General features: G+C 37.5%; 1 protein-coding gene across 1 annotated transcript in view; it reads right to left on the reverse strand.

The window, feature by feature from the left end:
* Window positions 1-274: 274 nt before the first annotated feature.
* Window positions 275-26643, reverse strand: part of CLYBL (citramalyl-CoA lyase) — a 247727-nt gene continuing 221358 nt past the window's right edge. The window contains exons 5-8 of the mRNA XM_065409542.1: window positions 25255-25348; window positions 23653-23820; window positions 17890-18014; window positions 275-1004 (exon numbers count right to left, since the gene is read on the reverse strand). Coding sequence (XP_065265614.1) covers window positions 909-1004; window positions 17890-18014; window positions 23653-23820; window positions 25255-25348 — 483 coding nt within the window. The 3' untranslated portion in view covers window positions 275-908. The remainder of the gene's footprint in view (window positions 1005-17889; window positions 18015-23652; window positions 23821-25254; window positions 25349-26643) is intronic.

Consider the following 26643-nt stretch of genomic DNA (forward strand, 5'->3'; position numbering starts at 1 on the left):
TGGTTGTTATGTTTATTTACCCTTACTACAAGCTGGGTTAACCTCTTCAAAACAGCTTTGCTAAGCCCGTTAACCACACGGCCCATATGACCTGTAGCAGTATCTCTAATGTGATGCAAATCTGACTCTAGACCATATGCACAAGTTCTGCTGCATTGTGTCCTCGAAAACTCTACACGTTTATTGCCGTCCAACCCATCCCGGTCTTTACGTTTCCAGGAGGAAATGGTCTGAATAGCAACCACTTAAAAAAAGAAACCAAGAGTCTCGCATAATGGTACATTAATTTTTTAATTACTGTTGTACATTTATAGGAGGGGGGAAAAGCCCACACAGAGATTAAATGATTTTCATAACAACAATTTCAACTAGTTAATAAAAACAAGGAGTCCGGTGGCACCTTAAAGATAATTAATGAATTAATTAATTATCTTTAAGGTGTCACCTATTTAATAATTATGCATGAATTTGCCCTTCGAAAGAGGACTTCTACTCTGCCGCAAATATCATGGGGGCGGGGAAAAGCACAGACAAAACAGAAGCATTTGACCTGATTTTTGTTTCATTTGTTATTTTAGAAGAGCTTGTTTTCATCCCAGCCCAGATGTTGCTGCTGTCCCCCAGTGAAGTCATAAGGCTGTGTTTGTAATCGTTATTGTGATGTCATATACCCAGCAATATGACTTCACTCCAGGATCCAGGAGGACGAGCACACTGGGCTGCACTGGAGCGAGCACTAATTTAAATCATACATAGCCGTGGTAATTAGCAAGTCTGGCAAGAAAAATTATGTCAGATCTGCGGAAATGTAAATGGAGTTCTGCTTAACTCTGATGTATTTACATTTTCCCAAAGTCGTTCTTTAAAACTGCTTCTCTGCAGTCATGGTGAGAGCTTCATTTAACAGATCATTTTTTCTTGATGGCTGTGGCAAGCGTAACAATGTTCTGTGCCTGCTTCAGTAATGGCATGTCTATCATACTCCCATGGAAAGTAAAGGCTCCCTGGAAAACAGAAAATACAAACTTCATGAAAGAACCTTTAAAATGATAGGTTATTTTGTTTTTTGTTTGTTTTTTTACATCCATCTGTAAAACAAGGAACATTAGATCCCACATGAATCAAACTGATTCTTCTTGTATAGCCTTCAGAAAGAGCCAAACTAAAGGAAAGGGGGGGGGGGGGGAGGGAGGAAGAGAGAGGCGGGGAGTTCAATGTTAAAAGGAAGAGGGAAAAAAACACACTTGATCACACTGTGCGGGAAAGAGCGTATGTATTTAACTCCCAATCTGAAAAACAGGCAGAGAGCAGAAACGATCCACACAGTGGGACAGGTGAATTTTAGGGCATGCTGCCGATTAGCACAGACAATATGTATTGACATGGGAAAATAGCCCTTACTAGTTCTAAAAGAAGTGGAAGCTTGGTACAAGAAGACAAACTAACCTCACAGAATTGGGCCCCTTTTATAGAAGAGATCAGACCATCCTCACTCATCACACAAAAGTGAGCTGGAACAGCTAAGGGCCTTAGTCTACATTCAGCAAGGCTCCAGATTAGATGATTTCTAACTAATTATAGCATCATATTAGTAGTTCTTTCCCCAGCTATGACAAATAGTGATACCAACACCTAGCCCCCTTCACTTTTCATTTCACAAAATGCAATGTAACAATACTGTGCTCAGGTATCACATTTTTCCATACGTAGAACACCGAGCTAGTTACAAGTGTGGAGAGGCATTATTACCCTTTGGGGAAACTGAAACAGAGGTCTTGGCCCCGAGACTTTTTTTGGGAAATCTCTTCCAGTTAGAGCTCCACCGGTAAGACAGTTAGTTCTCAGGGCCTTGTGCTGCCCTTCCAGAGCTGCTGGCATTGCTCCTTTCTCCTTTTCCTCCTTCCTATATGGCTAGCAGATTATGTTCATGTTCAGAGAATGGATATCTAACAATGTAAAACATGCTGTATTTGACTATTGTGCACTACTGTACTGGAGAATTTACCAGACTATGTTCTGCACAGGATTGACCAAGAGTGTCTGAACAGTGACTATCCCAGAGTCAGAGCAGATTTTTGAGTAACTTTTCATTTTTATCAGTACTTAGCTCATGTTCCACTTAGTGTTAGTATGAGATGAACAAGCTGTAGTTACATCTCAACTAAAAGAAACCTTGTATTAAAGAGCCCCAAACCTGACCCCACCCCCAATTTTGGATGTTTTAATCTCCTTTTCATTGTATTAAACCCATCAGTAAATTCCAACATTTTGTGTTGAAGAAATAGGATTTTGAAGCTAAAAAGCTTTGCAGCAAGACAGTGCTAAGTGATATTGCAGGACTCCTGCTTCCTGCATTTGTCAAAGGCACTTCTGACATTTTTTTTTTTGTACATAACAAAACAAGCTTGCAGGATTATTATTTCTACCTTTTACAATGGCCAAAAGTGAGCTGGGCATGTCACACAACAAATTAAAGGATGTAGCCCCTTCCCCGAAGATCTTACATATAAAGGCTCTGGTCCTGCGTTGTGTAGTAGGCGGCGGGTGTGTGTGTGTTGCTGCTGCATGCATTTAGAGCCCCACTGAAATCAATACAGGACCATGAACTCATTTTAGATTTGACTAATAAGAGCAACACCAGGGAGGGGATAGAGTGAGGAAAGACATTTCTGTTTGGTTGTGTTTGGGGGAGGCCAGGGGAATTGAGAGTGAAACAAACTAATGCTTATTATTTTCTAGTTACAAGATACAGACTAATAATGAAATTGAGAAATCCAGCAAGTCAAATGATAACATCTAGCATTTTCCAAAAATGATTATGGAAATGCGTTGTTCCCGTGGATCCCAGCCTCATACCTTTAACTCATTCAAGCAATATTAAATTAAATATCTTATCAAATTAGGACATAACACAGCAAAATTTCATCCTTGGACACAGTCACTTATAGAGTTTATTATAATTCTATAAATTGACACTCAACCAATTTTTGAACTATTAGTCCAATTATTCTATTCTAGTCTATTCTATTCAGAGTTTCATATCCTGTACATTATCCTGGAATTTTAGCAGGATTTGGTGAATAATGGGCTGATGGTGATGACATCATCATTCAAATCAAGCAGAAATTCAGATGAAAAATGCTTCAAAAATGTCTTTACAAATTGCCTAGAACTCTGTAGGCCTTATGTAAATAATCTTCCTATTAACAACATTGCAGTCATTTACAGATTAATTATTAGCTATTTTAAAAAGAACATACTTACTTAACCATAACTTAGGTTTGTCAATTGTTGAAAGCAAGAATTAGAAATGAAGCAAACATTTTAAGATGTATAGTTTATTATTTAACTACTTGTTCAGCATAATGCTATGGAGTGGTTGAGGTACTAATTTATGCAAAACATATTTTTGTTAACTGAAAGCTTATCTTATAACTGTATCTATTTTGCTATAAGGAGTCAGTTTAATAATAGTTTGGAAAAAAGTCAGTGTTCCAAAGGTTAATTCACTTGTAGCATAACAGTGATAACTGGATTTACATTATGTGTTCTTTTAGAAGGGACCAATTTAGTAAACAGCACACTTGCCCTGTTATAACTAAAATAATAGTTTAGAGGTTTAAAGAGGGAAAACAAGAAAATAGCATAGATGCACATGAAAACAGGAGGACAGCTTTTGGTGTGCTGTCCTCTCAATGTGCATAGGTAACTTTGATAGATATCAATCAGAATTCTACACATACATCCAGAGGAAAATGTCTGTTTTTCCTACATGAAGTGGGAGCAGAAGCAAGCTGGTTTCTTTGTTTATTCACTCTGAGGTTTAATTTCTTCTTGCTAATTTGCAATAGTGAGCTAAAATCCAGAAAAAGCAACCAGTTTGAATATATTCTATTCACCGTAGCTCTTTCCACCTCCAGTTTTCTGCAGACCGGCAATACCAGTAATTATGGTATTACCCTACATTAGCCTTTCTAATTCCACTAGATGGAATTTGCCTTTTTTTTTAAGTCCTTTTATTTCCCTTCATATTAAGATAAAGACAACAAGATTTTTTTTATAAAAACCATTGACTTCAGTGAAGTTACACTAGGGATACATTTAGTCCCAGAGCTGAATCTTCATACTGGCAAACATTCCTAATAAGCTCACATTTCTAGCCTGTATTTAGTTTTCTAGTTGTTAAAATGCTCTATCAGAATGCAATTCTTAATCAAAATTTTAGCAAGAACTGAAATATCCTTAAATGACTGGTGACAAGTGGGGCTTCAGATTGCTCGTGTTCTACGATACATTTCATACCCTCCACAGAGCCAGAATAAGCCATTCAGTCTTTCCCCAGTATCTGGGTGAAATAAGTTTATAGTTTTTAGCATAAATAGATTCCAAAAGGTCACTTGGTGATAGTGCTGGGGAAACCTTTAAGGTTTAGAGATTCAGTGTAGCTGTCTCTTGGAATGTGAGCATTTCTCCTTCTTTTCCCCTTCAATAGCCTTTGGAGTCCTCTCTTTCTCTGCATCCCTCCGATAGCATCCCCTAGTCCCTTACTCTCTCTCTTTCCATAAGCCTCTGTCCTCTCCTTTCCTGCAACCCTATGCTTGCTATAGTTGTGTGATGGGTTACAACCACAGGCTTTTTGAGGAGTGGGTGGGTCACTGGGAGCCTAAGAACTATTATATAGTTTTGTTTAAACAATTCATAAAGATGAGACGCCAGTTCTAGGCACAAGGAACTCAAGTCGTACGGTGACTTTCTCTGGAGATTTCAGGTGTTTGTTTCATATTCCGTGCACATAGTCTTAAAAATTCAGGGCCTAATTCTCCTCTCACATCTGTGAAGATAATGGAGTTACACTGGGTAAAACTGATCAGAGAGGAGAACCAGGCCTTCAGGTGCATGCTTATAAAACGCATACCTGTACATCTCTTGCACTTTTTTAGGGACAGAACTACAGCCATGTTGGGCAGGCTTACTACTGCTATATCATCCCTGGTGAGCATGGTGATTTATAGGTGGATACGTCAAGGTCCCTAGCCTGAAAGGATTATAATGCAAGGGCCAGACTGCACGTTTCAACACTGCCCTGAATGCAATGATTGCAACCGTTGGTGGCCCTTACATGGGCTGTGTGAGAAGAGGGAGAAGGATGAAGTGACTCCTGACTCCTTCCTCCTACTGAACACCCAGGCAAGGGCCAGTCACAATCTCACCCTACATGTGTTCAGAATTCCTGCACACATCACAACAGGGACCTTGGACTCTCCACAAGATCACAGAAACTAGGGCCTAAAAAAGTGAGCCCAACTGCATGTAAGGCAAACACGTGATACAATTTCAGTTCCAGTGTGTAGAAAAAGTCTATTGTTTTCTTGCAGGATGTAAATCATCCTCTTTCTCTTTTTTCCTATTTCTAAGCAGCTAACAGACATTTTCTGCTTGCTTTCACAAGCGTGACAGCTTTTCTGTTTCCATACTTGTGCAATCTTCATAGTTTTTATTGTTCTCCCTTAGTCCTTGTTTATAAATTTCCTCTTTTTCTTATACATTTTTCCATTGGAAATACACTAAAATGTTCACCTTCTCTCTCTGAAATTAACTGCCATGTTCTTACTGATGCAAAGGTCAAAACTGGTGATGTTACACTTCCATTTTATCTATCAGAAAATGTCCTACCACAGGTGGTGCTATTTTGGCACTACACCCAACACATGCCTGATCCAACACTTTCATTTGCCGATTGGCCGTACCATGTACTAGACTTGCTCACATCACCACTCTTCTGGGCCCACTTGGAAGAGTCTGTATGCAGTGTACAGAAGTGCTGTGAAACATAGTTTTGTCAGCTCCAAAGCCTTTTGGGTGTGGAGCTAGGGAAGCAAAAACACTGGCAGGTCTGACACGGGATTTTCCAACTGGCAAGCTGGGAATGCATCACAGACTATTCCTGCTCCCAGCATCAGAACTGGTGTCTGGGTCAGAACTGGTTGGTGTTGTGCTACTTTTCTGCCAATCACAGAGCATCACCGACTCCCCATTCAGGCACTTTAGCTAGGCTGATTTAGGGCCTGACCCTCTAGTCTAAGGTGCTGAGAGCCAGCTGCAAACTGCGGGCATCCTCAATTCTCATTGACTTCCGTGGTATTTGAGGACACTTAACATCTCCTTGGATTGGACTCTCTGCAAAATGGCTCACTTCCTTGGCTCACTCCCATTCCTTCGTCTCCCTTTCCTCAGCTCTACCTGCTCTATAACCTGGGAGTCAACCCAGGATTTCCTGATTATCCAAACCTCACTTTTGGAGAGTTGATGTGATTCTTTTATCAGAAGTGATATTTAATAACATCTGTGGAAAGCAGAGAGTGCCTAAAGCTTCAGTAAAGTAGTCCCCAGAATATTTCCCATAAATCTTACACTGGAATAGGGGGAAGGAAAATAACAAAAAGGAAAAAAAAAAAACCAAGACAAAACAGAAAAGGAGGGTCATGCTCATTCTGCCAAGGTCAGATCATGAATGACTGTGACATGATGAAAGCACCATGATCTGCACATCATAAACAAACATCCTATTTCTTTCCAGAGTATTTAAACATGGGTGTATTTTACAGGATTACCCAAAAGTCTTGTGGCCAGACGTAGGAGAAATGTGGTTGGCTACAGATTTTAGGTAGGGTCATATGACCTTTTTGGACTTTCCTTTACTATGTCCATTTCAAACAATACAGCATACATTCCATTTTCATTACCAGAACCTCTCATTAGCGTAACAACATTTTTGATGTCCTAAAGGTGTGTTGTTATAAAGAATGGGACCCAGTCTGCACCCAGCAGCTTCTACCACGTCAAAGCTGCAGGAGCTCCTCATCCTGCCTGGGTTGACCAGCTGTGAAAGCAGATCTTGCGGGAGGGGTAGCATGTGTTCCCCTTCCCAAAGGTGGAGTCTCTGACTCCGCTCAGCCTGAGTGCCATATGTGGCATTCAGGCTCTGGGAAATGTCAGGGAGCAGAGTATAGGCAGCTCTTCCTTGTTGTCCCACTCACGGGGAGTGGAGATGGTTTGTCCCTAACAAACTAACAGCTGGGGAAAGACTGCATGGCCCTCCATGTCTCAAAGATATTTCCCTTGCTGACAGGTCTATAACAGAACTCAGACAGAGAGAGAAGGGGGGCGACTTGGCTACTCCCCTCTCTCCCTGCCTACTGGAGCTGCACAGAGGTTGACGTAATTGTTAAGTCCTCTGCAGCTCCAGCTGTAGGGGGGATGGAAGAGGTTATTGATACATACAGGGCTGCGTGGGTGGGAACAGGGAGATTATTTAGGTGGCGTCCCTGTCTCCTGAGAAGCTCCACAACTCATGCCTGCAAAGCAGGTATATTCCCCTCCTCACATCCTTATACCGCAGGCCAGCGTTCCTAGACTGCAATGGGAATAGCCTGTGCTATAGAGCCTGTTGGAGCTTATGTGCCCCATCCCACTCTGTAAACTGGGCCTACATTTGGGCTCAATGAATTTATAATGAAATTTTATATTCTCTCAAATAGATAAAATGTTTTAAAAAGCAACAGTAATTTATGTGTCAAGTGTGCAGGGGTGAGTGGGATCCTAGTGGATCTATTTGGTATTTAACACTAGCCCAAAGTGATTTGGAGGATGGAGTGCAGGGTACACTCAGCAGGTACCAAGGGGAAACAAAGCTGGAAAAGAATTTTTAAAAAGAGAGACTAATTGTAGCAAGTTCTCAGAGGAGACCAACAAAAATGACAAGATTTGGAAAATAAGGCCTGTGAAAAAAAGAATTGAGCATGGTGAGTCTAAAATAATACAGAGACAAAAGAGACAGACTACGAATAGGCAGAGGGATATTATAAAGAGGACAGAGCAATTTATTCTCCTATTCGCTGTCAAAACAAAAAGGAACAACATTTTTGCAGCAGGGGGACAATTTAAATGACATTTTAGGAAAAACTAATGGAATAAAGCATCAAGACGCAGTGGAGTTGCCATCGGAGATATTCAGGACTAAACTTTACAACACATCAGTTTGGGTTTATGTTTGTTCTTATCAGGACAGAGGACCCATTTCATTATGCCATTCATGGAGACATAGACCTGAGTTGATATCAGTGATTTCAAAAAAAGAATAATGTACAATTGGTAGGCCATTCTACAGGCAGTCTAGTGGGACACTATGACCATCTGTGGTTCTTGAACACTGGTACAGTGGCTTCTGGATAGTCTGTCCCAATATGATGTCATCCTCAAAGGTTTCCTTAACTTGTGACAAATGAACTATATGGAGCAGCATAAAGAGATCCAGTATTGGTCCATTGCGTTCCAAGACTAAAAGATTTCCTGATAGAAGACTTTAGTCTTTTGCTCTTGGGGAAGTGAGGGTTTTCTTCTCTATCATAATAGCATCTAAGGGTACGTCTTCACTTACATCCGGGTCCGGATGTAAGCAATCGGTTTTCTGAGTTCGATTTATCGCGTCTGGTTAAGACGCGATAAATCGATCCCGGATCGATCCCGGAAGTGCCCCGGATCGATCCCGGAAGTGCTCGCTGTCGACGCTGGTACTCCAGCTCGGCGAGCGGAGTACGCAGTATCGATGGGAGAGCCTTCCTGCCGCGTCTGGACCGCGGTAACTTCGGACTAAGGTACTTCGAATTCAGCTACGTTATTAACGTAGCTGAATTTGCGTACCTTAGTCCGAAGTGGGGGGGTTAGTGTAGACCAGGCCTAAAAAGTTTTACCCTATGGAATACTTCAGTTTGGTAAATAGCTTGGTAAATTCAGATTTCCACCTCACGGAAACATCATAAAATGTTTACTGTCATAAATACTCTTATCATTTTTTGCATGTTAGTTTGACTGGACTCAGAGTGGGTTGCCATTCTGTTAGGAGCAAATCTGTATCTGGAGGGGACAGTTCCTGTGGTTCAGTTTCAATCAATTTAGCTTCTTGAGATCCTAGAGCAACTTTGGAAAATAACTGTGAGTTGGATCTATTTCTGCCATGGAAAATAAAATCAGTCAGGGAGATACTGGGTCTGGTAATCAATGCTTACCTTAAGGAGGATGGTAAAATGCCACCTTCCATCAAACAAGTCTTCATTAGACCTCTGCTCAAGAAATCCTATCTTGGACTTTGACCTTGTTAATTATTCCTGGCCTCTAAACTGCTGTTTTTACAAGGTTATTGAGAAGGTAGTGCAGGGCAGTTCTCATATAATCCAGAGTCTTCACGTTTCCTTGATCTCTCTCAAACAACTGGGGTATGGTACAGAGACTACAATGGACTTGGTGGCCTTTCTTAGTGATGGTATCCACGCTGACTCCTTTAAATATGCCAGCAATCTTTGATAGAGTTGACTGTAATGTTTTGTTGACTTGACTATGGCAGGGATGGACAGGATTGCATGCGAGTGGTTCCATTCCCTCCCCCCTCTTTTTTTCCAGAAAGATCCCAGAAGGTGGTATTGTTGCACAATTGCTCATGCACACTGAGACCTCTCATACAGTATGTGGTGTTCCAAAGGGGTTTATTCTCTCAATTCTCTTGTTCTACATGTACCTCTGATAAGATAATTAAACAATTTGGGCAAAATGATTTAGTTGGGGTTGGTCCTATTTGAGCAGGGGGTTGGACTAGATGACTCCTGAGGTCTCTTCAAACCCTGATATTCTATGATTCTCAGACTATCAGTATGCAGACGACTTGCAGCTCTGTGTGTCTTTCATTTAACCCAGATAGTGTGGTATTTTATTTCCTTGTACCTAATTGAGACAAGAGATTGAGGCTTGGAAGAATGTGATTTGCGACTAATGCCAAACCAGATAACAGAGTACTAATTGTTTGGAGGTATGTGGGATAGTGACTGGCCCCATTAGTGAAGGAGTTTGCTCATGCTTTGTTAACAAGATTTGCAATTTAGGGATACTCCTTGATCTCTGAGAGCATATGGCTTAGGTGGCCAGTAGTTCTTTTTTCATCTGCATTTGATCTTTTCATGATCATCCACACCTTTGTGACCACCCATCTGGATTACTGTAATGCTCTCGATATGAGGGACGCTACTGAAAACCGCTCTCAAGCTACGGCAGGTACAGAACATGGAGATCTGCTTTCCTAAGCTGTAGCAAGCATATTACACATCAGCTCCAAATATTATACTGGCTTTCTCTCTGATTACAAATGAAATTCAAGTTGTTTCTATTGATCATCAAAATCCTAAATTGTGTTTTGGGAACCAGCTTCCTGAAAAACTGTCTTTTCCACTATCTACTGTCTCGATCACTAATCAGCAGATGAGCTCTGGCTAATGGTCTCTAGGTTTGATGTCCTCTTTGTCTCTTCTGTAAGGTATTTTGTGCAAAGGCTTCAATCCCAATGGAGCTAGGGGATAGGTCTTTGACAAAAACCTGTAGAAAATCTAAATCTGGCTTCTGGCCTGTCTAGTTGGGAAAAAATTGCTCTGTACCACATGGAAAAAACTGTCCACACGCAATAGAAAGCAAAATAATTATTCTTTGTGTGTGTACAGCATGGGGTGGGCCACCATGTCAGAGATGTCAACTCTTTCAGGAATACCCTACTATGAACCAGGTCAAGTGGGACCCAGGTATGGGGCATTACTGGGTCCTGCTGAGTAAGGTCTTGGCATAAGGATAGGAGGAGTCTTATATGAACTCTGCACACCAACACCACCTTGGCCAGTTCAGGGTAACTAGGATGAAAGCAGTTTTGTGACCTTCAGTTTTCTTTAGGACCCTCCAATGAGTGGAAGAAGAGAAAATTGCAAGCCGGGGAAAGTTCCAAGAAATGCTACCTAAAGGGGAACACCTGGTACTGCATTTTGTTGGAAATGGGTATATGATGGGGACTCCCCAATTCTTGCTGAAAGGCTTCGGCCTTTAGGACAATTCTTCTAGAATACTCTTTTATTGCTTTAGCCAGTCTGCTGTACAGTAAGGTGACCCAGAGCCAATATGGCCTAAGTAAGAGGATGATGACCTCTACTCAGATGAACAAAAAAAAAAAAAAAAGGAGCAGACTTCCCTAGCAGCGTTGTTTTTCATGGTCTAGGTACACAAGTACTGCTGAGCAGATGGACTTTATGAAGATGTGCTTCCCTCGGATTAGCCTTCTGAACACTAAGAAGGTTAATTTCTCTCTCTCTTTGGGCCTGTGTGTTAGCTCTTCACCCTGACAGGCTCACATCTGAGGCAATATGTAGTTAGTCTAGGACCTGGAGCGTTCATCGTCTTCCCCCATTATTCATTATGAGGCCCAGTAAATTGAACAAAGCTCCCATACTGCTTGGGTAACCCAGTCCAGAGACTGTGTGTGAGTAAACCTGTTGTCGAAATAAGTAATTATGTAAGATCCTTTCTATGGAGGGCTGACTGTGAACACTCTCAGGCAGACTAAATGCAGAAGTGCTGAACTGGAAATATCAGCAAGCCAATGCAAACTTTGTGTACTTCTGATGGGAAGGAAAGTAGGTGATGTGTAAGCATGCATCGTCAAGTCTAGGAAATATTCCTGATCCATTGCTAGCTGAAAGATTCCATTTCAATCCTCTGAGGTTTTATGAAATTGTTCACCCACTTCCAAATCCTAAAATAAAAAGAAAAAGGTCTGATATCTCCTTCTCTGAGGCCACAAAGAATATGGAATAAATCCATCAAAATCTGTTTGCCTGGGCCTGGGAACACTGTTCCCAACCCCCAAAACTGTTACACAGTTTACAGAGAAAGGAAAGGAAGACCATTGTTCTGGGGAGGGGAAGAAGCAGGAGGATATTAAGAGGACACCCACAGGAGACTATGGAAAAAGACCCAGGAGTTCAAAAAGATAACTTCCCACTGGGATTAAGCAAAAATCTTTAGGCAAAGTCCATGGAGGGAAAAAGTTGACTGTCTGAAACCTTTGCTCTTCTACTTAGGGGCTCAGGAGAATGGCTTGGGTTTACTTCCAGGTACAGAAACAAAAGAAACTGGCACCCCTTTCCCCAAAAACTGGAACTATGCTTATGCTTGTCGGGGAACCTCCTGACTACAAACGGGTGACATTTTCCTGTGGAAAAGGATTTAGGCTTAGTTTCAGAGAAGTCAACATTGGAAGTTTAAATTTATTGCCTGACAGGTCAGGTAGGGTTGAATCCAGGTTTTCTTCCAAAAAACCCTTTTTAAAGGGAAAAGCTATCATAACGAGCTGGGACAAAGCCCCCGCCCCTTTTCACTGATGAATCTCTACAGCTTAATAAATCACTAAGGACTGGCTGAGGATGTTTGGGAAAGCCTGAGATGGTCCTGGTCAGTATCTTTCAGTTTATAACAAGATGAAGTTTCCTGTTCCTCTCTTCCCAGCAGACTATTTACATATGAACCCCCCAATCCAAATCTATCCAGGATTCTTGGGTAGTTTCTTGTCATAACTCCTTTCTGGGAAGGCAGGAACTGGCAGCTATCAAATAACTAACCTGGATGCACAAGATATTCAGAATACACAGATGCTAGAAACAGTGAGGCACTCAAATAGAATATTTCTAGAGACAGACTCCCTTTTCTTATCCAAAGTATCCTTTAAACTGATGTGGGTACATCTACAGTACAATTAAAAACCCGCGACAGACCTGTGCCAGCTGACTCAGGCTAAGGGGCTGTTTAACTGCAGTGTAGACTTTGGGCCCGGGTTGCAGCTTGTATTAGCCTCCCTGTGCATTAGCCCCAGGGCTTTAGTGACAGGAGGGAAAAGTATCAAGATCCACAGAGGGCCTGCTTGGAGGGGTGGGGGGGGGGGGGCAAGCAAATCATTTGTACGAGCTCCCAGCACTCTCATGAGCTTCTGCAGGTCTGAACTGCAAAGCAGGCGAAGAGCCTTTCTGCCTCACACCTACCCCAACTGGCACGACTGTGTGCAGGATTGGTCGTACCAGTGGGAAGTCAGCATATGTAGGAATAACAAGCTAATGTGCCCCTTACCTCTACATAACAGAGGTTCACGATTTTCCCCCAAATAGTCTTTTCTATGGGAGGAAATCCACCCGTTGTGCTATAGCACACTTCTTTGATCTCTCTTCTGAATAACACAGCTACATAAGAGACTTTTGTTAATCATATTGTCTATATTTTATGTGAAAAACCCACACCCCTGAGCGACACAGTTAAACCGACCTGACCCCTGGTTTAGACAGACTGGTGACCTCACTACCGCCTCTCGGGGAGGTGGAGTACCTACGCCAGCACGAGAATCCCTCCCGTCGGCTTAGGGAGTGTCTTCACTGACGCGCTCCAGCACCCCTGCTGCAGTGTTGTAAGTATAGACAAGCCCAGAATGAAGGAAGAGCTTGGGGACCAGTGTCTCCTGACTAGACACAAACACACACACATTGGCACAGGCGCTAAGGAGCCCTCTCCCAGAACAACAGCCCCTTGGGAAGGCAATGGGAGCTAGATGCTACAGACAGACAGAATCCTTACTGGGGGCTGGATCCCACTCCTACTGCAATCAGGGGAAAGACACTCACTGACCTCAAGGGGAGTTGGAGCACTCCCAAGTACAAGTCCTAGCATGCAGATTGTTTCCAAGATACAGTAGCCTGGGTTCAGACTTTCCTAAACAAAGACTGTTATGACAGGGCCTTTGTGAGCAATTCCCTTGCAGACCAGATTCTGTGTAAATAAAAGGATTCCAGGAAGGACCATAAAAGCTACTGCATAGTTTGCCAAATCACTTGAGTTCACATATCATTCAGATGCCAAAGGCCTCCTAAGACTATTATCCATACATGGCACTATATATAGCATTCTTTCAGCTTAGCCCTGTGGAGCCTAAAGCACTCAACCAAAGTTACAGTTTTGTATTGTGAATTACTAATCCTAACTTTAAATTACACTTAATTTACATGTGACTTTTGAGGCAATATTTAGCTCTTTCTTTTCTGGTTGACCAATCAGGTTCCTTTAAAATATTTACAACTTATTTATGTAAAAGCTTAATTACACTTTTATTTGATCTTTTTGCACTCCATTTGTCATTTTTGCTTGATATCAGATTAAAAAACCCAACTCAGATGACTGGTAAAGACCCTTACAGAAATCATACTGTACCTAATATAATATTTTCAACTCAGATTGCACAAGAATACTCAATCTGAATATATTTTAAAACTAATTTACTATTTCTATTATATATAAACAACAAAAAGCTTCTATGGTTTTTAAAGTATTTTTGGGTCAAATTTATCAGTCATGTAATGGTGGAGTAAGCTGCATTTTGGCCGAGAAAATGAGGGCACACTGTAAAGTGTAATGTAGTTACATTAAAAGGAGAGCTGTTTTTTTCTTACACCCTATTAATAGCTTTTCCTGCTACCTTCAGCCTGCCCTTTTGGAGTGTAAGTTATTCATTTTTGTACGCCAGGTGTGCCAATTTCTGCCCTCATTTAATTTAGATTTGTATCACTTTATTATCTTCATTTACTGCAGTGGAGCTACTCCAGATTTAAACCAGAGTGAGAGCAAAATTTGGCCTATTGAATGCCACGTAAGTGCAAGATACACTATCTTGCTTCTTGAATCCAGTCTATGATCAAGATCTATTTTATGCCACTTTTAGACTTTCATGGGGGGGGGTTGTACCTGAATTTAGTCCCAAGAATCATACGTCATAGCAATTGTACAATGCACTTCTCTTTGAAAAATTACTGAAGCTATATTATAATAATACTTTGCTTTCATATAGCACTTTTCATCTGCAGATCTCAAAGCCCTTTACAAAGAATGGTGATTTAGTTCAACAATGTCCAAATCAGACACAAACAATAAAGTACTAACACAAATGACACACTAGGAGGAGGTCCAGTTTTTGGATCAGTGGTGTATATATTGTGTTAGTCATTCCCTTTTTTCATTACCTACGCGTAGGCCCCAATCCTGCTACTATTAAAAAGTTAATGAAAGTTTTGTTGTTGGCTTCAGTGCAAACAGGACCATGCCCATAATATTATTCCAAAGAATTTGGGCTAGCAGAAGCTTTTTTTCTCCCTGGGGACTACAGGAGTGTCTAAAATACCCTAGAGTCCACCTGTGATCCTAATTCTTACTAACCTCTGTTCTCAAATGCAGGGACCACTATGTCAAAGCATTTTAGTCTGCAAGATATAGTAGTCTGATTTCAGCCTTTTCTCAAACAAAGCTTACTGTGACTATTGTATCTGTCAAACTGTGATAAATTATGAGAGCTGATTATTGTATTTTAATGCAAACTATTGTTGACTAAGGGCATCAAACTTTGAAACCAATTAACAACAAACTGTGATCCTAGAGGTTGAAGACCAAAAATTTATCTGTGAGCAACCTAGCCATTCAAATCCCTTGCATTTATTTTTTCCAGGCTTTCTATTTTGATTAATAACATAACAAAAACATGCAAGACTGAACAGTATGAACCAAAGCTATATTTTTGGACCTACTGACATGCAAGTTCTAATTTAATAAAATAAAAAGAAAAGCAGGAGTGGTGTTTCACTATCTGCACATTAGGATTTCTAAAAGCAATATATGGAATATTTCTTAGAAGATGGGATGGGAAGAGTTATTATTGTAATTTTAACATCTCTCTAGGACACACAGCGTGAGATCCCTCCTGCGAGACACCTTTGCTTTGGAAAAATTAAGTAATCAGATTGTTCAGGCTTTTCTTGGCTACACATTTATAATACAGCAATACAAACTCAGTTAAGAAGTTTGCAGGAAACATTGCACACAGCAATCTATTTACTAATTTTTTTTTGTTATGAAAAAGTAGTAGTATTTAAATGTTAAGAATTCGAGCCAGGTCACAAAATAACTTGCCTACCAAGGTTTTTTTTTTTTTTTTTTGGATAGATTTTTATACACCAAATATATAGAAACGTGTAAACTGGTTAGTAAAGAAGCAAATCTATATTTGCCAAAGAGTTATAGAAGCTTCTAATCTAATTAAAAAGCACTTGTTACAATGAAACTTTCATAAATTGCTGATCTTATCAAGAAACCAGCATTTTGCGGACAAACTGTCATTAAAATAACACTTTTAAAACAAATTAGAAAAGTAATGCTTCCATAATGGAGGATCTTTAAATGCCATATCTGTAAGGTTTTTGTAATTTTATGCTACTAATATTGTAATTACCGTATATTCCCTCGCCAGTTATACAATTTACAGGTGTACTCTTTTGATAGGGTTTTGACATTCAATTTATATGGGCTCATGAGGTACAAGCCGTAAACATAAACAAATATTCTGCTGAGTCTGTCATTTGAATGTTTATTATTTATCTGCTTATCATTTCCCTGAAAAACTCCAACCACTGGCATTGTGTATACTCAGCAAAATGCATTTGTAAGATATGTAGTGTGTAGGAATCAGAAAAATGTGAAAAATCATGCATGCATGTTCTCTCTATGTTACTTACATTAATCACCGAGGTAAGGGGAACAGAACAAAGAGACACAAAGATAACATATGATGGTGACCTGAAACAATTATCCAGGCTGGCACCCAAATATCACAGTGATGGAAATGTTTGTAGATACGGTAGACAGTGAAGGGCAGACCAGTAACTTTATTCTAATAATAAATTATTATTCTAAAAGCTTTATTCTGAAGGATAGGCATAAAGGAATCACAAATCTGCTATGACCTTTCTAGAATTTCTAATATGCAATCTTTCTTGCATTAGAAATGTGTGCAAATGGGGAAGATATAACTTCCAATGTATTTCCACACATCATAAAGTAAAGGAATTTATTGTGAATATTTATACTCTACCAGTAAAAAGTACAACTCTGTACAAAGTCTTGTGTGCTCAGCTTTACTACAGAAGATTTTTTTACTTATAATTATAATTATTTTGCACTTACATTTTGTACAAACACACTTCAGGCATTTCAGTTTGTGTGCAACTAAATGTTGTCGACATCAAAACTCCCCTGGCTTTTTAACAGTCTCAGGTTTGGCTGTAACTAAGATAAACATACTTAGCTGCAACTTTTTTCTTTCAAAAAGAGGCAAACTGGATTATAGCAAATAACCTTTAAGATAATTAACTGACAATGCTGCAACTAGCATAAAATCTTCCTTCAGGCGACCCCTAATTTAAGTATTACTGGCACAAAGTGGAGACAGATTGTGCATCACCACCGCAATATTTACATAGCAGAAACCCACAGAGCAGGAAACGTGAGACTCAATGATGCACTAAATTAGGAACAATCATATTCTAGTGTTAATTTGCTTTCCACTCAATCCAAATCTCAGGTCCAGAAATTGGTACAAATACATAGAAAACGTTCCCACTTTTAATTATTAAGAGTCACATTTGGCAAAGAGTTATGCATATAAGTAACGTTATTCACACGTGTAAGCAGTTGCAGAATCAGACCCCCATAACTAAAGAAATTTTATCAGATATTTTTTTAAAATAAAGAATTTCAAATCTATTTATTTCTTCCCACAAATAATACCAAAACAAGCAGGATGTGTTTTTTTCTTCCATGCTACCTGTCCTTTGATTGCAAATTATTTTCATATGACAATATCATCATGATTTCTATGAAATAATTTAAGAGTATTTTTAATTCCCTAAGCAGCAAATAATTTTATTTAAAGGATAAAAGTTAAGACAGGCAGGAGAATAAAGAAAGTGTATTTATAAATGCATTTGAGAAGTTCCACATTTATCGTGAATATTCTAGCTGTATTCTACCCTGGCATACATTTTGCTAATAAAACCATAAATTACTGTATACTTTTTATTGTAAAAACAAACACTCCCCAATTTTTCTCAAATTTAAATATTATTCTAACTAGTATTGTATATGTGGCATTAACAAAATATTTACCTTTCCTAATCGCTGATGGTCTTCAAAAGCAGAAATCAGTCTTTGTGCCCACTTTATTTTTTCAGGGCTTGGAGAGAACTGTTCCTGGACAACAGCAATTTGGTTAGGGTGAATCACCTGCTTACCTACAAAGAAGATTAATAACACTAGAATCATGCATCAACAAACAGATGTTCAACAAAATGTTCCAACCACTTGAGGCTCTTAAATGCCTCATAGACTTTATGTTAAATAACTAATTATTTAACTAGATTTCTTGTATTATTAAACTGAACAACAATCTTTTGCTAGATACTATATGAACGAATATAACTAAAACAGAAGTTGTATTTGTTATCATTCAAAAATTACAATTCTTTCCATCCATTTCAATCCATACATCTTCCTTTTGTCATTACAGGTGTAAGTGTTAGACAAATTTGTTAATAACAATTTAAGTATAATATATCTTTAAATTCTAGCTGTATAAATAATAGCATCAGAAACTGACAATTACTGTTTTACTGAAAAATTAAACAACCTGAAAATGATATTTAAACAACAAAACAAGCTATATTTCATTGATAGCTTTTTTAATTCTACAAAAGGATTAGTCCCTAAATTCCCATACTTCGTTTAGCAACTAAAAATATTCAAAATTCTTCCCCCACCTTAATGATTAGTTAGTTACTGCTGATGCATAATACTTTTCTTTTTGTTATTTGTTATATTAATGAACTTAAAAGGTACTCTCTAGGCTTAGATAGGCATCTTTTTATCCTTTCTTGCATAAATATATATATATATATATATAAATATAATAAAAAGAAATTAAACGTTGCCTGTTAATTTTAGTATAGATTTTCACATTGCTTGCTGAGTCAGGTATTCAGTTTCAATTCATACTGTATATGCTTAAATTAAACAATGCCTATATTATTTGTTTTACATTTTTTAAAATAGCATTTTACATTCTTAATTTTTTCAAAAGGAATTTTCACATGGTGGTGTGATTTTGCATGGTTTTTTATTTATAATGAACATTTTAAAATTAATTTAAAGAAATTGTACTGTAATATTCCTGTTTACTTAAATGTTCATGGAGGAGACTTTAATTTTCCTTTACATCAAATAAAAATAGTTACAAATTAGGGGACTGATCCTGCAAACCCTTAGTCAAATGAATAGTCCTTCCTCACAGAAGTGGTCCCATGTTACTCACATGCACAGAACCACTCAAGATTGGACTCTCTCACGTGAGTAAGGGCCGCTCAGTCAGACTACCTGTGTGCATAAAGACTATTCATGGCTCCAAACCTGTGTCAGGATCTGCTAGTGCAGACCCCCGCACCATCTGGTATCCAACTGATCCAATGGGACTCTGAATGAGTGCAGAGGTCCATGCTAGTGGATCTCAGTGGAGGATCAGGGCACGTGTAAGTAAAAGTTTGTGGTATTGGGTCCTAACTGTGTTTTTTCCAGGTAGAAAAGCTATTTTTTAAAATTCCCATTTAAACTAAAAGTTGGATACATTGTATATAAATACATTATTTCATGTAATAATTCATATGTATTACTATGGAAATTAAGCATTCATTTTTAAATGATTTAACAATTAGAAAAAATATTTGCAATCATCAGCAACATAATATAAAATTTAGTGGTACATAAAAATAAATTTGTGAACCAATTTAGCTGAAGACATTTTATAAACAAGAAAGAATTGTGCAGAATTATCACATTTGTAAGAAGAATTTGCCATAGAAGCTCAATTTTATTTTATTTCTTGTTACACAATCCTTTATTTACAATCCTCAGGGCATCCATATATTCAGATTCTGATATTTCACTCCACTATAGAAAAAAATAATTTAAAATAATAGTTTAAAACTTTAAATACTTTAAGGACTATTTTGTTAGAAAGAAATTAAATGAACAGAAAATTTCTTTTGCTAATGTATTTCATTTTAATTGGGTTTAAAGATAATTTTTAATGAAATCAAAAGATAGCAATAAGTGAGTAAATTATTATTATTCTTGGTTTTAATTTGCTTTATTTTTAACAGTTAAACTGGTAATTCTGAAATTGAAGATTATATACATAATTCATAGTAATGCCTACAAAGCTTAATTTTCAGGAAAATTATTTTCATTATGTATGTAAAATTATAACAAAGACTTAAATTACAATAAAAAAAAATCAAAAGCTCCAGATCAATTATTTTTTAAAAGGCAACTGCATTTCTGTATTAAAATTAGTTTTTTAAAATGCATTTATAGTAAAAAAACTTCAATTTGTGCCATTGTGACATTGGTGAACAGATTATAGAAGATATAATGTAACATTTGATTTATGGCCTGAGTTGCCTTTTGTCACATCTTATGTATCCAAACAACTGTATAATAGAGTTTAATGCCATGCAGGAATGAAGCAAATATTTTAAACTGAACTGTTGTTATTGACGAGTTACTGAGAGGGTGCAAAATTGGAAGACATTAAAATTTATGACCATGAAATCCTTTTTACAGTACCACTTGATATATTGTGCTTTAAATCAATACCTGTCAAGTCTTTAGGTAACTGTATGATGGTGTCATTTTTGTCTTCTACAAAAGACTGCAAAAAGAGAGAGGAAAACTTATAGTGTTTCATATTTATATCTAGCTTCTCAGCATGTAGCACTGGAGTAGCTATAATGACTAAGTCAGCTGTTAAAGCTTTATTCCAAGGTTTACTTATTTTTGGATATAAACATTCCTAAAGCTGACGACCATTTATACAGACAACGCATTGATTTAAAGTTCATATTTTATGGTACTGTAAAACATATGCCGCTGTAAAAGTAAACCTATTTTTAAAATAATCTACAGTGGCTAAATGATGATTGAAGACATTCAGTACATATATGCACATTTATTGCAGAGACAATAGGCTGCTTACAATGTCTAGTTTAAAAGAAAATGAGAAGAAAACGTAGATACTATGGTGGTGATGGTCAGATAAGCATTTCAATAAATAGAAAAACCATTTTTTATTGAGTAATTATATATTTCTGAGATGTGCACACTATTTAAACTTCAATAAACATATTTTGATTACTTTACATTAAAGGTTAAAATTCACTGCAGGGCTATGTATATACAACTTTGTTAAGTATTCTGGAGTTGCATCAGTTTAGGAAGACAGCAAATTTGACCCTATGAGTCCCAAATAAGTACTGTATCTATTTTCTGTGTATCTTGCCAATTAATTGATTAATCATTACTTTAGCTGTGTAAAAGATTTAGCTCATTTTAGTCACACCTGTTGTCTTCAGTGGCATTAGTTGTGAGTAAAACTAGCAGGATTTGACCCAAAAAACTTTAAAATACATGATAAATAAGTATTCAGAACTTCTATTAACAGAACATCAAGATTTTATTACCACACTACTAGACAGCTGTATGAAATAAGGGGGTCTTTAAGCAAAAATGATCCACAGCCTTCTGCCCAGTGGAAGATCATGGATTATGACTTCACATCTGATTGGACTATTTATCAGATTATATGCTGGGACATTCTATTTTTTGAGATTTCCTGATTCTAGCCATGGAGAGACATCGGGAAAAGGTAAAGGCAAAGGCTGCAAGTTCATGTTAATGAGCTCAGCCCCTTCTGCAGATCTTTAAATGTAATATAGAAAGGCCAAAGACCCTCCACGGCTGAGTTAGGAATTAACTTCCCTTGACACCCTGAATTGTCAGATGTAGCCTTTCTATTTATGCCATATCTGAGTGTTACAACTTCAGTCACATTTTTGTATTTTTAAACGATATGCAGCTAGTTACTGCCAACTCCACTGTTACCTCTCAAAAACCCCACCACACTGATGTCAGATGACTTCCTATCACGATCAGTTGGACCCAAATGTCATCAAGGTTAGTACTTGTGGCACCTTAGAGACTAATGAATTTATTTGAGCATAAGCTTTCGTGGGCTACAGCCTACTTCATCGGATGCATAGAATGGAACACACAGAAAGAAGATATTTATACATACAGAGAACATGAAAAGGTGGGAGTAGCCATACCAACTCAATTGATTGGCCTCTTACAGTTGGTATGGCTACTCCCACCTTTTCATGTTCTGTATGTATATATATCTTCTTACTATATGTTCCGTTCTATGCATCTGATGAAGTGGGCTGTAGCCCACGAAAGCTTATGCTCAAATAAATTTGTTAGTCTCTAAGGTGCCACAAGTACTCCTGTTCTTTTTGCGGATACAGACTAACATGGCTGCTACTCTGAAACCTATCAAGGTTAGTGATGGAAATTTTTTTCTAATTTACACACCTAAATAAAATGGCCTAATTTTCAAAGATGTTTAGCACCTGCAACTCTAATGGACTTCAACAGGAGCTGCAGATGCTCAAGACCTTTAAAAACCAGGTTATTTTATGTAGGTGCCTAAATTAGAAAATATTGGCCTGTGTGTCTTAGCCATCAGCAGCTGATGAAGTCAAAGAGCCCTGTCATATTCCTCTTGACTTGAGCAGGAATAGGATTGGGCCCTGAAAGTCCACAAGGACATAAATAATATTCCATAGCTCTGGCACAGTAAAAATTTTGTCTCTGAATCTAGATTCAGATTTTGCAAGTACTGTACCAAGGTTCAGCAGAGAATAGGGCAGAATCTGTGCTTAAGAGAGTCCAGAATTACTTTTAATTCAATGAAAGACAGGGTGGGTGAGGTAATATTTTTGATTGGACCAACTTCTGCTGGAGAGAGAGACAAGCTTTTGAGTTTACACAGAGCTCTTCTTCAGACATTCTATGTTGTTTTTAACAGCAAAGTGTGAAACATTTAGACTAATTTTAATTTTCATTTGATATTTTTGTTCAGCTAATGAAAGTACTTTGAAGTACCATGTGCCATTACTTTTACTTTGAAAAGTGTCATCTCTTGTTATATCACTACCTCAGGATATATTCTTTCAATAATGAATAGCTAACACATATGCAACTGTCTTGAGTCTAACTTGAATTATAATTTTTGAGAGAAATAATTTAAAGTGTTAGCACTGATTTCTAGAATTCTATAATGTATAGCAAATGGTACATTTCTATTGAAAAAGCACCATCTTTTGGTTGCTACGATGTCTCACTGGTGAGAGTGAGTGATGTGGTATACCAATTACTGGATAACCGTCAGTGTCACAGGACTCTGTTGCAAGGAGCCTGTTGGTCTTGCCGTCTGCCAGTACCTGTAGGTGTCACCAGGTGCACAAGCACTTATTGGGAGGGGAGCCAGAATATGGAAAATCAAATCAAAGAAAACAACATGACAATAACTTTCATATATGTATTAGCATATCGGGGTAGGGGGGTTATCCACGCTTTCACCATATAAATAAATAAACAAATTAAAAAATATTAGCCATTGTTTAAAAATTCAAAAAAGTAATAAAAAAATAAACTGTTCATCACAAAGCACAATATCACATCTCACTTGAACTGTCTGTCAGGAAGAATCACATATTGTACATCTTATACCCAGGCTTCCATTACAAAAATAGTGATATCCTTGATGTGATTTTGGAAAAGCAGCCTATGATTTTGCAGTCTGAATTTTTTTATCTGAAATTTTAAAAGCATAAGCAATTGGGGACGCATTTGACAGCACTGACTGATCAACAACTGATCTGTGAACACAAACTAGTTTGCAGTCTAAGTGATATAAAATGTGTCTATATTTTGTAAAGAAAATGCATAATTTTTGTAGACATTGTCACATAACCATACCAGTGAATCCCATTAGGGCACCCTCTCTTGACTGCCTACGGAGCCCATCTTCATCTTGGAAATCAATGTACACAAGGTCTATAGCTTGTAGGCCAAAAGCCTTTGCTGTGACAATAATTTTTTGCCTGGCGTACAGAATATCATGAGTTTCTTTACTACTTGTAGCACCTAAGAAAACAATGAATAGAAAGAAGTTAACTTTGTTTTTTAAATCTTCTCATTTGAAACTTTTTTAACATAAAATAAAATTTATTTGTGTTCTCGTTTACATCATTAAAAATAAATAAATAAATAATTGAGGGATACAAAGGTTAACTGACCAAGTGTTGTAAAGAGATAATTTAAATAGTTTAGTTGGGCAAATATTAAGCTTATCCAGAAAAAATATTTTCTTCGTGCTTAGCTTCTGAAATTTAGGGTATGATTTGGTTCAAATAATAGATCCTGAGATTGAAGTCAATGGGAGTGTTGGCTGAGGAAGGGCTGCAGGAATCCACCTTCAGTAATCATTTGCTTCTATTACTTATTGTAGTGGCACTGAAAAGCGTTACAACAAGAGAAGCATTATACAGATGGATATACTGTGTACAAGGAAATGGTTAAAAACTCACACTGAGAACAGAATTGCACTTTCCTTGGTTGCGATTCTTGTCACAACCGATGTCCTTAGCCAAATGTTTAAGCTTTAATACTTGGATTGGAAAATTTGAAAAATTATGGCAGATGACTTTTGAGAGGGGCCAAAAGCATTCACAAGAATTCATGAGTCCACAGTCTATCAGATAAAAACATTCTCACATGAATCCTGGTGTGAAAAAATAATAATCTGTTCTCTTTTCCTTAGGGTCACTGTTCAGATATGGATTATCAATTTGTATAGAATAATTTGTTGTTAATTGTTACATTAGAATATGTATATACTTCATTAAGAAATGGATACTTCTGAACTGTACTTGTTGCCTTTAAGGAGTTTATAGCTGAATCAGATTAAAAAGAGGCTTTTAGCAGATAATGTCTCCGTTAAACAAATAATTTACAAAAGAGATTTTGAAATATTTCTGGCTTTGGAGAAATGGCATTATCAGTGTAACACAAGTCTACAAGGAGATATGGCTGTTTTGACCTGGGAAGTGTTTATAATACATTTATTAAAGCAAAACTTAACAAGGATGTATTGTGAATGATATCAAAATACAGTTCATTGTAAATAATGTTAAAAACAGACACATGAAAATATGACTTGAAAGATGGTTCTTAAGAGAATATACAGATAGCTGTTCATATGAATATTACAGTTTAAAGTAAGCTTAGTGATTCAACAGGTTTATATTTTATTTTAGCTACAGCGTGACAAGAATAGGAAAAAGCCAGTGTTTTGTAAGTCATCATTTTACCAAGCTCTGAATTTAAAAATGCCAATGACATAATTTACATTAATAAAAATTATGCAGAAAGATGGGAAAATGTACCAATACAAGTAAGTGCAGAATCATGTTTAGAGTTCTTTAGTTATTGCAGTCAGGACAAGTGGATAAAATACCATCACTATTCTCACTACAAATGTCATACATTAACATTTATAATAAACAAACAGGTCAGAACCTATGCTGGCTCGAAAATCCTCTCCTCCAAAGACTACTGCATCCAAATGAAGGCCAACTTGGGATCCTATGCTTAATGTTTCTTCACAGGCTGCCTTCAAATAAGAACACAACATGAATTTCTACTGGAATGCAGGGATGACAGAGATATGTTATACCAACTCATCTTATTATCAAAATCTGGAAATCTTTCAGCTAAAATTGCTCCAACTAAACAAAGTACTGTCACTATTGTACTGCACAGAATGTCTTAAAATGACTCATAGCAAAATCTAAAACAATATGTGTGTATATGAATATATACACTGTAGCTACAACATGCAATACTGGATTTCCTACTCTTTTTTCCCCTTCAAATATGAATGAACTTCCCATAATGCCATGGATACTACTGGGATTGGCACTTTAGAAATACATGTAATTACAGTAAACTAAGTACTTATTAAATACTGTCCAAAATAAGCACATGCACTTTACCTCAATAGTTTATGCTTTGGCATGTAATGATTTTGCATCAGAAACAAAGAACAGAATATCTTTTATTAAATAAGTAATAGTTGGAGGTTTCAACATGTTGTGGATTCCTTACTGGAAGAATTCCTTACTGGAGAATTTAAAATCTTTAATACTGTCAAATACAACTAAAAGATAGGTACAGGAAGTCAAAAATGCAACAAGTAGTGCAGAGGTATATTAATGTAAAAACAAGCAGCACCTAAAGGTATTATATATAAAGAAATGCATGTCAACATTATTACTATTTTATATAAGAAGATTTTGATATTAATAGTCTTGAAACATACGGTATTGCCTAGAGAGACAGATGTAATTACAAATTGTACTACTGGGCATCCATATGGGAGAGCTGGTGGGATAATAAATTATTATTATTATTATTATTATTATACAGTATAGTTTAAGCTGCAACTCTACTGCCAACATCAAGAACTACAGTATTTATTACGACTTCTACTACAAAATATCACAGTGAAAAAAATCTATTTTTTTTTTAATTTAAAATGAAATCTCTCTCTGGGTACTGACAATGAACATGAATGTTCCAAGATATATTTAAGGTATGCAGTAAGAATAAATATTTTTGCTATACATACATATACAGAGAATGAGGCCTCTCAACAGTTCTTGAAACACCTCAAATATACAAGTCTTGAATTACTCTAAAACTTTTCTCTGAAGCTTTAGGATAAGAATATTGCATTTCCAGTGAGTGCATTTGATTTTCCATTTCATGATCATTGGTATCTGTCCCCTGTAGAAACACAGGCTGGATACTGAGATTGGGGGCCATTTGTATTTCATGAGCATCAGGTCAGTCAATTTGTAAATAATATTTAGGAAGATTTAGAAACACTCTTTATACAAAGCAGAA

The sequence above is a fragment of the Emys orbicularis genome, chromosome 1 (genome assembly GCF_028017835.1).
Source record: "Emys orbicularis isolate rEmyOrb1 chromosome 1, rEmyOrb1.hap1, whole genome shotgun sequence".
Classification (NCBI taxonomy): domain Eukaryota; kingdom Metazoa; phylum Chordata; order Testudines; family Emydidae; genus Emys; species Emys orbicularis.